Genomic DNA, 13398 nt, shown 5'->3' on the forward strand with positions numbered 1-13398 from the left:
ATCCGACCCTCAACAATTTTGATTTAATTACAAAATTTGTATATATCGAACACGTTGATTCTAAGTTTGAGGGTGTCAGACCCTTTACAATTTTGATTTAGATTTTGTTAGTTTACTAGTTCTATGGATCAGAGTTGGATTAATACACCAAGGATAAGTGATGCTTACGAAAAAGGGGTTGAAAAATTCTTATAGTTTGTGCAACATAAAGCCATTAATAATCATAATGGAGTAAGAATAAAGTGTCCTTGTGTCAATTGTTTGAATGGAAGGATATTGAGTGTTTTCAAAATTAGAGAACATTTTTTGTGTGATGGAATTTTGAAAAAATATACAACATGAACGTGACATGGTGAATTGTTAGACTTGCCAAGTGTGCGCAAAGCTTCAGAAGAAGTTGATTTCTCAGTGGACAATAGATTAAAAGACATGATTCGTGATGTGGGAACATAATCTTTTGCTAATGCAGTTTTCGAAAATATGTCTAATAATGCATAAACTACTTTGTATCCTGATTCAATTAACTTCACACGATTATCAACAGTGTTAAGGTTGATGAATTTGAAGGCATTGAATGGATGGACCAACAAAAGCTTTACAGAATTGCTCTAATTGTTGAAGAACATGCTTCGAGAAGGAAATACATTACCCAATCGAAATTATGAGACCAAAAAAAAATTATTTGTCTGATGGGTATGAAATATAAAAAATACATTCATGTCCTAATGATTGTATTTTATACAGAAATGAGTACGAAGATTTAAGATGTCCCAGGTGTGATTTGTCACGTTATAAGGTTAAAGTTGTTTAGAATGATGAAATTGATGAATTCATAAAGGAAGGTCCTTCTCTTAAGTTTGTTTGTTATTTTACAATAATTCCAAAACTTAAACGTTTGTTTGCAAATACAGATGACGCTAAAAACCTTAAGTGGTATGCATATAATAGAAAATGTGATGGACTATTTTGTCATCCAACTGATTCTTTCTAGTGAAAAAAGATTGATAAACAATTTTCTAAATTTGAAAAAATATCAAGAAACTTAAGACTTGGATTGACAATGATGGAATGATTCCATTTAAAAATTTAAGTTGTAATTTTAGTTCATGGTTTCTTTTGTTAGTGATTTACAACTTACCTCATGAAGCGCAAATAACCTATTTTCATTTTAATATTTTTCAATATTATTCTATTATTTTAAATATTTTATTTTTTCTTAAAACATAATTACTTTGATTTTTTCTTCTTTTTAATTAGATATTTTTTGCAAATGAAACTAATCCACTAAATTAGATACAATTACTAATATTAATTGGAATAAACGATAATATAAACATAATAACTAAGAATCTATTATGACAATTATATATATATATAAGTTATTTAGGAACGAAAATAATATTTCAATATGAGTTTACTTAAAATTTTATGACTCTTCAATTTCTAACAACTCTCATACAGCATTAAAATATTAACACATTGGATTAGAAATTTTCTTGGATTATGATCTTGATTATATAATTTTAAATATGAATATTAAAATAAAACAGCAGCATAGAATATACTGAAAGTGAGTAAAAGCGGAAGCAAGATAGGAATAAAAATACTGATAGCATCACATTAGAATAGGTATTTTTATTAACATTAAAAACATAGGTTAAACGTGGATTAATTACGATATTAAACCACGTGTAAGACGCAGGAGAAAACACGCGTATTACCTATTTTGTGAATGCTGAGTAATTAAGTGCAAGAAGGAAGTGGAGAACCGCACAGACACTTGTTATGAGCATAGGAAGATTCATCAAATCTCTGCAACTTTCCACCTTGAGGAATCTGACCACACAGATTATTGTAGCTCACATTCAAACTCTTCAGATACTTAAGAGACGTAAGAACCTTGGGAAGCGTCCCATAGATACGGTTGTTCCTAAGATCCAACCCCTCTAAGTCCTTCGACTTCGACAACCTTATTTTCCCCAAATCAAAAGCCAGTAAGTTCTTCGCCAGGTTTATCTTCTGCAAATTTACCTTATTTGCCCCAAACAGCACCGATGCATCTCCTTCCAGCATGTTCTCAGACAAGTCCACGAACGCCAGTTCCAGCTTAGCCAGCGTCGCCGGTATATTGCCGGTGAGACGGTTGCGGGAGAGTGTCAGCACCGTGAAATGCTTCGGGAAGGAGCCGAAGGACCCCGGGATGGTGCCGGAGATTCGGTTGCCGTCGAGGGAGATTCCGAGGAGGTTGGGGAGAGAAGAGAGGGAGGGAGGTAGTGTGCCGGAGAGGGCGTTGTAGGAGAAGTCAATGGTTATAAGGGTTTTCATTTGGGACAAGAAATTGGGTATCTGGCCAGAGACGTTGGTGTGGGTGATGTAGAGAAAACGGAGTTTGGTGAGTTTGGCGATGGAGGGGGGGATAGGACCGACGAGGTTGTTGATGCGAGAAATGTAGAGAAAACTGAGGTAGGGGAGGTTGGCGACGGAGGAAGGGATAGGGTAGGGTTTGGTGAGGCTAAGGTCGTTGAGGTCGAGGCTGTTGACGCGGTATGTTTTGGTGTCGATGTCGCATGAGACACCTTCCCATTCCGGTTTGCAGCAGTCGGTGTTTGGGAGCCAGGAGGAGAGGGTGGTTGGATTGCCGAGGTCTTTCTTGATCTGGAGAAGGGCTTGCTTGTCTTGTGGGTTGCATAGTTCAGAGAGTGCAGTTCTCAAGACCAGGACCATGATGACGAGTACGGTGATGCTTAAGCGTGCCATGCTCTTAGGGATTTCGATTCTATGTGATTTGATCTGTGAAAAGTGTGGATGAGTTGTGACATTTATAGAAGAAGTGTGGAGGGAAGAAAGATAAGAGAAAAAGAAAAAAGTTATTGAGCACCCCTTTTGGTTTATTCATCAGTGCTGTTGTTTTGTTATTGAACACGTCTTTCTTTTTCTTTACATATAACCACAGGATAATTTTATGTGATACCAGATTTTTCAATGGTACGTTGGTCATCTCACTCATCAATATTTTGTTACTATTTACTGCAGAATGAGAGTCATTAGCTCATTTAAAACAAGTAATTTTGGATAAGGGAAGGTTCAACATAATCATTCCGTAATATTGTAGAATTAAAAACTTGCATGCTGGATAGAGTAATGTTGATTATTGATGATTTCTTCTCACCTATGAATGAAATTGTTCTTTTTGGTCACATTTGTCATATTTTTTATTTGCTCAATGATTCAAGCTATTACTACCTGTCTCAATTGATTAGTGTAATTGTCTCTTTTTCGGGGGTTACTTCACATTAGCATATAGGTTTGCTCACTATTTTTACTGTTAGCCAAACTTGAAAAACTTTTATAGTTATGCTCTGTCATTAACATATATACATTATTAGTGTAAGTTGGCCTACCTTAAGAAGAATTTTGCCAGCTATGGTACTTTCATCTTTGGAGATCTCTCAAGATATCTACGACATTCTAATTTTTTTTATTTAAAAGAAGTAGGATATAATAAAACTTGATGAAGGTTTCGTGGAGATATTATTTACAACACAGCCCTTTTGAAAATTTAAAATTCGTTTTCCCTCCCGAGCTAAATATTGGACAGACAAATCTGAACTAAAGGTCCTTTTCTTAATTTTTACATATTTTTTCCATCTCTTTTTCTATTTTTGGGTAGGTTTTTCTGATGTGTTTTATTATCTACATGACCCCTTCCTGGACAAGCAGGACGCAGATATATGACTTTCTCCTTCACTTTTAAAATTCTGGTTTTTTTTTTTTTTCCAGATTGCATCTTTGAGGAGTGGTTCTTTTGGTTGGTTCTATTCATCACAAACTTTCTTCTTTTTTTCTCTAGTTTTTTTTTTCTTGTTCTCCAGTCTGTTCGTATTCTTCTTCTCTTCTCCAGTGCCTTCATCCTTCACATAAATTTTTAATATTTTTTTTCTATTTAGAATTTTGTTTATTAAATGTGGTTACTACTTTTTTATTATGTTTACTGTTTTTTATTTCTAATAAATGTAATTATATTCTTTTATATATGTTTATTGTTTACAGTTTTTATTTTTCTAAATGTATTTACTTTCCTTCATTATTTCATTATTATGTGTTGGTTTTACAGTTTTTATTATTATGTTAATCGTTTAGTTTTTATTTTATAACTTTAATATTTTTATTTTTTACATTATTATGTGTTTAATGTCATTTTTTATTAATATGTTTTATGTATTTATTATTTTTAATTTTATTAATACTATTTTAAATTGTTATAAATACATTTACATTTGTTGATGTGTTTATTGTTATTAATTTTTATAAATTTATTTATATTTTCTTATTATATTTTTTACTGTTTTTATACTTTTATTATTCTGTATTTGTTGTTTAGTTTTTCATTCTATGTTTTATTGTTTTTAATTTATTTTTATATATATATATATTATGTTTTTATATCTTTTTCATTTAGAAGATATTGTTTAATTTTTTTTTATATGTTTACTTTTTTAATCTTAATAATTGTATTTACATTTGTTTTGTTATACTTGTACTCTGTTGTTTATTTTTTTATGTATTTATTGTTTTTAATTTTTATAAATATATTTATACTTTTATTATATTTATATTTATACTTTTAATATTTATAAATTTATTTGAATTTAACACAAAATTATTATTTTTTACAAAATAAGAGTAATTATGAATATTATATATTGAAAAAAATAATTAACTCAACTTAAAAAAATATATCAGAACTCATTATTAAAATATTTTTTATTGACAAGGATAAATTTGTAAATTATATTTTATATTTTTAAAATAATTTCTAAATTATCTTCTAACTATCACATCACTCACAAATTTTAATAAACAATCTTCACAAATTCACTCTACCATCCCTCAATCTAAGCAATCTCACACATCTCCTCTAATCCTCTCTAATCTACTCTCTTCCCTCCCCACAAATTCCCACCCCAATCCAAACGGGGCCTAAATGTAAAAATATCATTTTTTTTCTTTTTTTTTTTCAATTCTTCTACTATCACCAACATAATACTAAATGTAAAAATATCATTTTTTTTTTTTAATTCCATACATAATCCGAAAGTTGTTTATGGATTCAGAAGTGTTTTTGAGATTTATAAAATCCGAAACTCTTTTTTGCATTTAAAATAAGTCTATGAATTATGTAATCTGGATATATTTTAGAAATCAATCTTATATTTAGAAAAAAAATTTAGATTATGTAATCCGGAAGCTAATCACATTTGAAAAAAAATTCTTTCAGATTAATCTGGAAACTAATGTTATGTATAGAAAATACTTTATGTAATTCGAAATTTAATAAAAAAAAGCTTATGGATTATGTAATCCGAAATATTAAAAAAAAATATTTTTGAAATATAAAAAACGCACAAGAAGATATTAAAAAAAAAATATTTTTGAAATATAAAAAACGCACAAGAAGGTATGGAGGAAGGAATGGAGGTGCAGGAAGAAGCCGCCTATGTTTTTTGTACCTCATATTATTGGGTATACTTCCATCCTAGTACCTTTTATCTTTTCAAATGCAAATTTCAAAATGGGCTTGTATTGTTGAATTCCTCATATTATTATTGGGTGAATTGATATGCTTCAGTTCTAAGCCATTTGTGTGTGAAATGCAATTCATCCTTATCTTAGTTTCTCCAGGTTTATGGAAAGTTAAACTTTTTAATATTGTTTTACTTTATTGATGAATCCTAGTAGTTAACATTTCAACCGTTTAAAAGATTATTTAAAATTATAAATATTTACATATTATTATTTAACTGGAAAAATAGTAATCCTCTATAACCTCTTATTTATTTAATAAATGGTATTATTAGGATGAAGGAAAAGAGAGACCGGAAATTAAAACTTCTAAGGGTTTTGTTTATCATGGAAATGAAGGAGAAAAAAATTATTTGGGTATGTTACACGTGGAAAATAAGTTTTGCAAGTGTAAATTTTATCATTGAAAGTGCTGTTTATTGCAATGTGTGAAATTATTTTCTTAATTAAAAAGTAATAAAGAATATTTATTGGTAATTCTATATTCAAATAATTAATACAAATATATTTTAGTTTATTTTGTATCAATCCCCGTAATATAAAAAAATAACTTTTTTTTCCCATTTTCAGCATGAGTTTCTCTACTACAACAAGCTCAATTAAAAATATATACTTTATGATAAAAAGAAAAAGAATTCGTCACAAAATAATAAAAATTTATTATAAAAAATTGTGATAAAATATGAAACTGTCATAAGAAAATTTATTATTATTATTAGTGATACTAAAGATACAGTTCAATTTTTTTTTTCATCACAAATTATAGGTATAGGCCCTCTCCTAGGTATAGACTCTCTTTAGGTATAGATCATTTATCACAAGAGGAGACTATATAACTATTGACACACCTATCCATATTTTTATGCTTTCATTTGTCATTTACATAGCAACCACTTTCATTAGAGTTGAATCTCAATAATTATTTAGACATAAATCATCAGCTTCTAGTTATCAAGTCTAGCAGTTGTCTTGATGATCAAGAGGTCCTAGACACTATGAAACATTGTGTCCAAGATCATTTTGTGTATCATATTAACATTGAGGATAATAATTTTTCTTATCTAACTGACTATACAGATAGATAGACAAGCTTTTATCGTCTAATGATGTAGAATGCTATAACATGTTTCGTAGACGTCCTCTTACGCAGTTAGCAATAGCTCCTAAGGTAATACCTTACCTATCATTCCACCACCTACCACACATAGACCGTATAGCGTAGCTAGAAAGTCTAAAAAACTGTTCCACCATCATCATACGCAAACTGAACCATCTTCATTGCCACCTAAGCTTAACATTAAATGCTCAGATTTCATCAACACCAACTCGTTTGCCCACCATTGTCTACCCTGTATAAGATTCTCCCTTCCAACTATTCCTCTTACACCACCACCCATTCATGGAACCCTTTTTATCCTCAATACATTTGCACCCTGACCCCTATCAATCCCACCTTATTGCACAAAGACTCCTCACAACAAATGCTCTTCATCTTCACCGTCTACACCAAGGCTTTGGCCATATTTTCCAGCAGACATCTTCTTCGAGCCACAATATACAAAAAAACCTTGGCTTATATTGTAGAAGAGATAGTTGGTGAGATTAATTGCAGTTCTTCCCTTTTCTCAAGCATGACGAGGGAGTTCTTTTTATCCTATTTTTATCATACATGTTTATTTGATTGCCTTTGCATTAAGGACACTGTAGGATTTAAGTGTGGGGGAGGAGAACACTAATTTATGACTTATCTTTTTTTGATTTGTTTGGTTTGATTCCGTTAAAAAAATAGTTTTATGATCGTCTAATGGTTGATATGTTTCATAATTCCTATAAATTTTAGCTTCTTGATTTGTGTTATTTGGAGTTTTTAAAAAATTGATAAATAAGTTGGTTATGTAAATTATGGGTTGAATCTTTTGTGATAAAACTTCCCCCGGTAAGATTTTGAGCTTTATTGATAGATCATCTGATAGTTTGTCTGATAAGATAAATGTCTAATGCTTTCTATACCGGGATGACCGATCGGTCTATTGACCCGGTCAACCCATGCGTCAAAACCATACTTTAAGGTACGAGGTCGACCACGTGTTATACGTGGTCGACCGACATAAGGTGCTCTAGTCAAACCGTTGACCCAATTAGCAAAGGTCAACCCACGGTTAGGGAACGACCTAATCCAACCCTAATCGCTAAACAACCCCCTAATCCGGCCCAACAGTGAGGGCCCATCAAGGTAATATAAATATCACGCATTCCAAGGAGGAAGGTACGTCATTATCTACAGTATTCTAACCAGCCGAATACGATACCCCACTGACTTGAGCGTTGGAGTGCCATCTGCAGGTACCCCACCCGCTTGAGGAGTCATTCAGCGTGAAGGACCGAAGGAGGAAGTGAAGCACGACCGACCGAGTGACATCCGAAGACAATAGTTCTCCCAGTCCCCAACCTAGTTCGAGAACAATTGGCGCCCACCGTGGGGCAGAGGAGAGCCAGCAGAGACCACAACAGTAGATGGTATCAACCCGCAGCATGACCGAAGCAGATCAAACAGCAATGATGATGGCCCTTCAGAGGGAACTAGCAGAGATGAGGAAGGCGCACGAGGAAGCCGCTAAGAAGAACGAGGAGGAAATCAAAAGCCTCCAAGAAGAGAACAAGCGGATGAAAAAACTGGTCGAAGGGGTGCCGTCCCTCGCCATGACCAATCAGGCCAGCAGGTCTCACGCCACCGGGGCCGGCCTCCAGGCCGAGAAAGACACTAAAAACGACTTCACTCTAGAAATGGATGGAGAATCCCATCCCAGCAAGACAATCAACACTACCACTCCGGCGGGTCCGGACCGGCGCCATCCCTTCACCGACCGTGTCATGGAAACCCCCCTGCCGGAAAAATGGAAAGGCTTCAACAGGGATCGATACGATGGGACGACCGACCCAGATGAGCACGTGGACGCATACACGACCCACATGAGTCTGTACACCACAGACGACGTAGTGTTTTGCCGAGTCTTCCCAACCTCTTTAAAGGGCAGCGCTCTGAGCTGATTCACCAAGCTCCCGGCACACTCTATAGATTGTTTCGAAACCCTGATAGCGAAGTTTGACGTCCAGTTCGCAACAAGCCGCCACCACCATCTAACATCCATAACCCTGGTCGGCATTCGTCAAGAGAAGGGGGAGTCCCTCAGAACGTTCATTGACCGGTTCAGCAAGACCGCTATGAGCATTCGCAACCTCAGTCCTGAGGTGGCAATGCATCACATGCTGACCGCCCTCAGACCAGGCCCATTTGCCGATAGTCTGTGCATGCAGCCGGCTACCAACCTCGACGATCTTAGACGTTGAGCGGCAAAATTCATGCAGCTGGAGGAACTTCGTGAATTCAGAAACAACGCCCGAGCCGAGGCAAGCGGGGAAAAGAAGGAGGATAGAGAGCGGCAAGGAAGGTCCCGAACCGGTCGGGACCAGAAAAGGGACAATCGTGGCCCCTGCTTCTCCCGCTACACACCTCTGAGCGCCGAGCTGATACCACCGCCCCGAAGGGCCTTGAGCCCAGAAAATACCGACCGCAGCAAAAGATGTCGGTATCATAAGAATACCGGCCACTCTACCGAAGAGTGCCAAGCCCTGAAAGACAAAATCGAAGAACTCATTCAAGCCGGGCACCTTAGACGCTTTGTGCGTGGGACCCGGGAAATGCGCCGCTCCCCATGCAAGGAGCAAACGCCTAGAAGAAGAGACCGAACCCCCCCCCCCCCCAAGCCCACGAGAAGGTGACAGGCGGGGAGACCGACGGGGACGAAGAGACGACCCCCCGCAAACCGACACTCGCAGAGGCCGAGAGGTGATTAACACCATAGCCGGAGGGTTCGGTGGCGGAGGCAGTACCAGGTAAACCTCGTCTCCGCCCGGCCAAGGATGCCACCAATCACGTTCACAGACGAAGATTTGAAGGGGATAGACCCAACCCAGGACGACCCCATGGTGATATCGGTCGACATCGATAAATTTACGATCAAAAAGACCCTTGTGGATCAAGGGAGCTCGATCGACATATTATACTGGAAGACCTTCAAAGCTATGAGAATACCGGAGGAGGAAATGATGCCCTACAACGACCACGTGGTCGGCTTCTCGGGGGAACGCGTAGGAACGAGGGGCTACATAGAGTTGTACACAACGTTCGACATGGAAGGGGCCAGCAAAACCCTCAAGATCAGATATCTGGTTATAAACGCCAACACGTCCTACAACATCCTCCTTGGAAGGTCGTCCCTCAACAAGCTGGGAGCGATCGTCTCCACGCCCCACCTAGCAATGAAATTCCCTTCTCTCTCAGGCAACATCCTGACCATCCACGTAGATCAAAAGGTCGACCGAGAGTGCTACGCCGAAAGCCTACGAGTCGAGCCTACACAACAGAGGCCCAGCGGCAGCCGTTCACCCAAGCGCAAGATCGCCGGCCGGGGGAGAAGTCCCCGCCGGCACTCACCCCAACCAAAGAAGGGCATCACCATGGCAGACCTGGACCCCAGGGAAATCGAGCCAAGACTCGAAGCCAAGGACGAGCTACGCCAAGCCGAACTTGACGGGGAGAACCGGTATACGAGCATAGGCACGACAATGGCCACCGCCGATGCGGACTTCGTTCACCAAACTCTCAAGAGGAACATAGACCTCTTTGCCTGGACGACTGCCGACGTACCGGGCGTCCATCCGGACATCATCACCCATCGCCTTTCGGTGTATAAAGAAGTCCGCCCGGTAGCACAAAAGAAAAGAAACCGTGGGGAGGAAAAGCGACTGGCCGCACGAAGTGAGGCCGAGAAGCTCCTAAAAGCCGGCTTTATAGCCGAGGCACGATACTCCACTTGGCTGGCCAACGTCGTGATGGTCAAAAAGTCAAGCGGCAAATGGCGGATGTGCGTAGATTATAAAGATCTCAACAAGGCATGCCCCAAGGACTCATATCCCCTTCCTAACATTGATCGGCTCGTAGACGGAGCGACCGGTCACAAAATATTGAGTTTCTTAGACGCCTACTCCGGTTACAACCAGATCAGCATGCATCATAGCGATAGAGGTAAAACGGCTTTCACGACGGACGTCGCAAACTACTTTTACAAGGTAATGTCGTTCGGCCTAAAGAACGCCGGGGCTACCTACTAGAGGCTCATGGACAAGATTTTCAAAGGGATGATCGGCAGAAGCGTAGAGGTGTACGTGGACGACATTGTGGTGAAGTCCGACTCGTGCGGCCAGCACATCAAAGACCTACAAGAAGTTTTCGACGCCCTTAGAAGGGTCAACATGCGCCTTAACCCCGAGAAGTGTGCGTTCGGCGTTGAAGGTGGCAAGTTCCTCGGCTTTATGCTGACCCACAGAGGGATCGAGGCGAACCCCGACAAGTGCAAGGCCATAACAAAAATGAGAAGCCCGAAAAACTTGAAAGAAATTCAACAGCTGCTCGGCCGGCTGACAGCACTTTCCAGATTCATACCCCGCCTCGCTGAACGGATCAGGCCGATAGCCACCATGCTCCGCAAAACCTCGAAGTTCAGTTGGAACGAGGAGTGCGAACAAATCTTCGGCCAGCTCAAAGAATTCCTGTCTTCCCCGGTCGTCATCAAAAAGCCCCGTCTAGACCTACCTATAGTGGTCTACCTAGCGGTGTTAGAGGAAGCGGTCAGCGCCGCCCTCGTCCAAGAAGTGGACCGCGAAGAGCACCCGGTGTACTTTGTCAGCCGGACGCTCCATGCAGCCGAGACCAGGTACCAAATGATAGAGAAAGTGGCACTAGCCTTGGTGCTGACAGCGAGGAGAATGCACCCGTACTTCCAGAACCACGAAATCAGGGTAAGGACCAATTATCCTATATACAAAATTTTATCTAAACCCGACCTTGCAGGACGGATGATAGGGTGGTCGGTCGAACTTTCAGAGTTCGACATCAAGTACGAACCAAGGGGTGCCATTAAATCCCAATGCTTGGCAGATTTCGCAGCCGAGCTCCCCAGAAACACAGAAACCTCGGCCAGGTGGGTCCTCTACGTGGACGGCTCGTCCAACAAAACGGTTTGTGGAGCCGGGGTCGTCCTCGAGGGGCCTGGGGACGTACTGATCGAACAAGCCCTCCAGTTCTCTTTCAAAGTAACGAACAACCAGGCGGAATACGAGGCCATACTGGCCGGCCTCAACCTAGCAAATGACCTGGGCGCGTGGGAGGTCGCATGCAAGAACGATTCCCAACTGGTCAAGGTCAAATCAAAGGAGAATTCGAGGTCAAGGAGCCCCTCCTCCAACGATATTACCACACCTTCCGTAACGTCATGGCCAAATTCGACACGGTGGCGGTCCAGCACATACCACGGGAGGAAAACGAGTGTGCCGATGCACTCTCACGCCTGGCATCTTCGAAAAAACAAAGCCACCACAGATCGGTCGTCCAGGTGCGACTAGCACAGCCGAGCGTAGGTGACGCCGAATGCATGACAATCACCGAGACCCACACATGGATGACCCCGATCACCCAGTACTTGGAGCACGGAACATGCCAACTGGGGGAAGAGAAGAACATCAGACGGTAGTGCGCCCGGTACACCATGATCGGCCAGGACCTGTATCGAAGGGGGTACTCAACGCCACTCCTAAAGTGCCTCACCAAGGAACAATCCCAATACGTGCTACAAGAAATCCACGAAGGGGCGTGCGGGAGCCACTCCGGAGCACGAACGATGGCGGCCAAGATAGTCCGCGCAGGATACTACTGGCCGACCGTCCATGGAGATAGCGCTGATTACGTTAAGAAATGCCAAAAATGCCAAGAGTTTGGCCCCCTCCACCACCGAAAACTAGAAGAACTGCACAGCATGACATCACCCTGGCCGTTCGCCATTTGGGGGATGGACATCATCGGCCCGTTCTCACCAGGCAAAGGCAAAACGAAACACCTGCTTGTCGTGGTAGACTACTTCACCAAATGGATCGAGGCCGAACCACTAGCCACAATCACCGCCCGAAACGTCCAAAATTTCGTGTGAAAAAACATAGTGTGCCGATTCGGCATACCACACTCGACAGTCTCCGATAACGGCCGACAATTCATCGACCAAGGCCTTCTGACTTTCTAGAACGACTTCGGTATCAAATCCCTCACAAGCTCCGTTGAGCACCCACAGACGAACGGACAAGCCGAAGCGGCCAACAAGGTTTTATTGAACGAACTAAGGAAGAGGCTCGACACTGCCAAGGGAAGATGGACGGAGGAGCTGCCCGAGGTCTTGTGGGCATACCGCTGCACTCCGCAATCCACCACACAAGAAACCCCCTATAGCCTCACGTACGGCACCGAGGCCATGATACCAGTAGAGGTCGGGGAACCATCCATCCGACGCCAACTCTTCGACGTATCCCTCAACAAGGAAAGTCTGGCGGTCAGCCTCGACCTCTTGAACGAGCTCCGGGATAAAAGCAAGATACGCGAAGCGGCATGCAAGCTCCGAGCGGCAAGGAGATACAACTCAAAGGTCCAGCCTAGAAGCTTTCAACAAGGCGACCTCGTCTGGAGAATGCGCAGCAACGCTAGGAAGTCGGACGGCAAGTTCTCATCAAATTGGGAAGGACCATTCTGAATCCGAGAAGTAGGAAAAGGGGGAGCTTATCACTTGGAACATCTATCGGGAAAAATTGTACCTAGGACGTGGAATGCCACGCACCTAAAATTTTATTTCAGCTAAACATGAATAAAATATACGCACTCTTTCCTCGACCGGCCGATCCATCGGTCGGAGAGGTTTTAACGAGGCGTTCCGT

The 13398-nt window shown here is 40.6% G+C and overlaps 1 protein-coding gene across 1 annotated transcript; it reads right to left on the reverse strand.

Moving 5' to 3' along the window:
• Positions 1–1594: 1594 nt before the first annotated feature.
• Positions 1595–2885, reverse strand: LOC137811781 (polygalacturonase inhibitor 1). Its single transcript, XM_068613612.2, has one exon. The coding sequence runs from the start codon at positions 2755–2757 to the stop codon at positions 1744–1746; it is 1014 nt and encodes a 337-aa protein (XP_068469713.1). The 5' UTR covers positions 2758–2885; the 3' UTR covers positions 1595–1743.
• Between the last annotated feature and the right edge of the window lie 10513 nt (positions 2886–13398).

Source organism: Phaseolus vulgaris, chromosome 2, assembly GCF_051622355.1.
Source record: "Phaseolus vulgaris cultivar YP4 chromosome 2, ASM5162235v1, whole genome shotgun sequence".
In the NCBI taxonomy this organism is placed as follows: domain Eukaryota; kingdom Viridiplantae; phylum Streptophyta; class Magnoliopsida; order Fabales; family Fabaceae; genus Phaseolus; species Phaseolus vulgaris.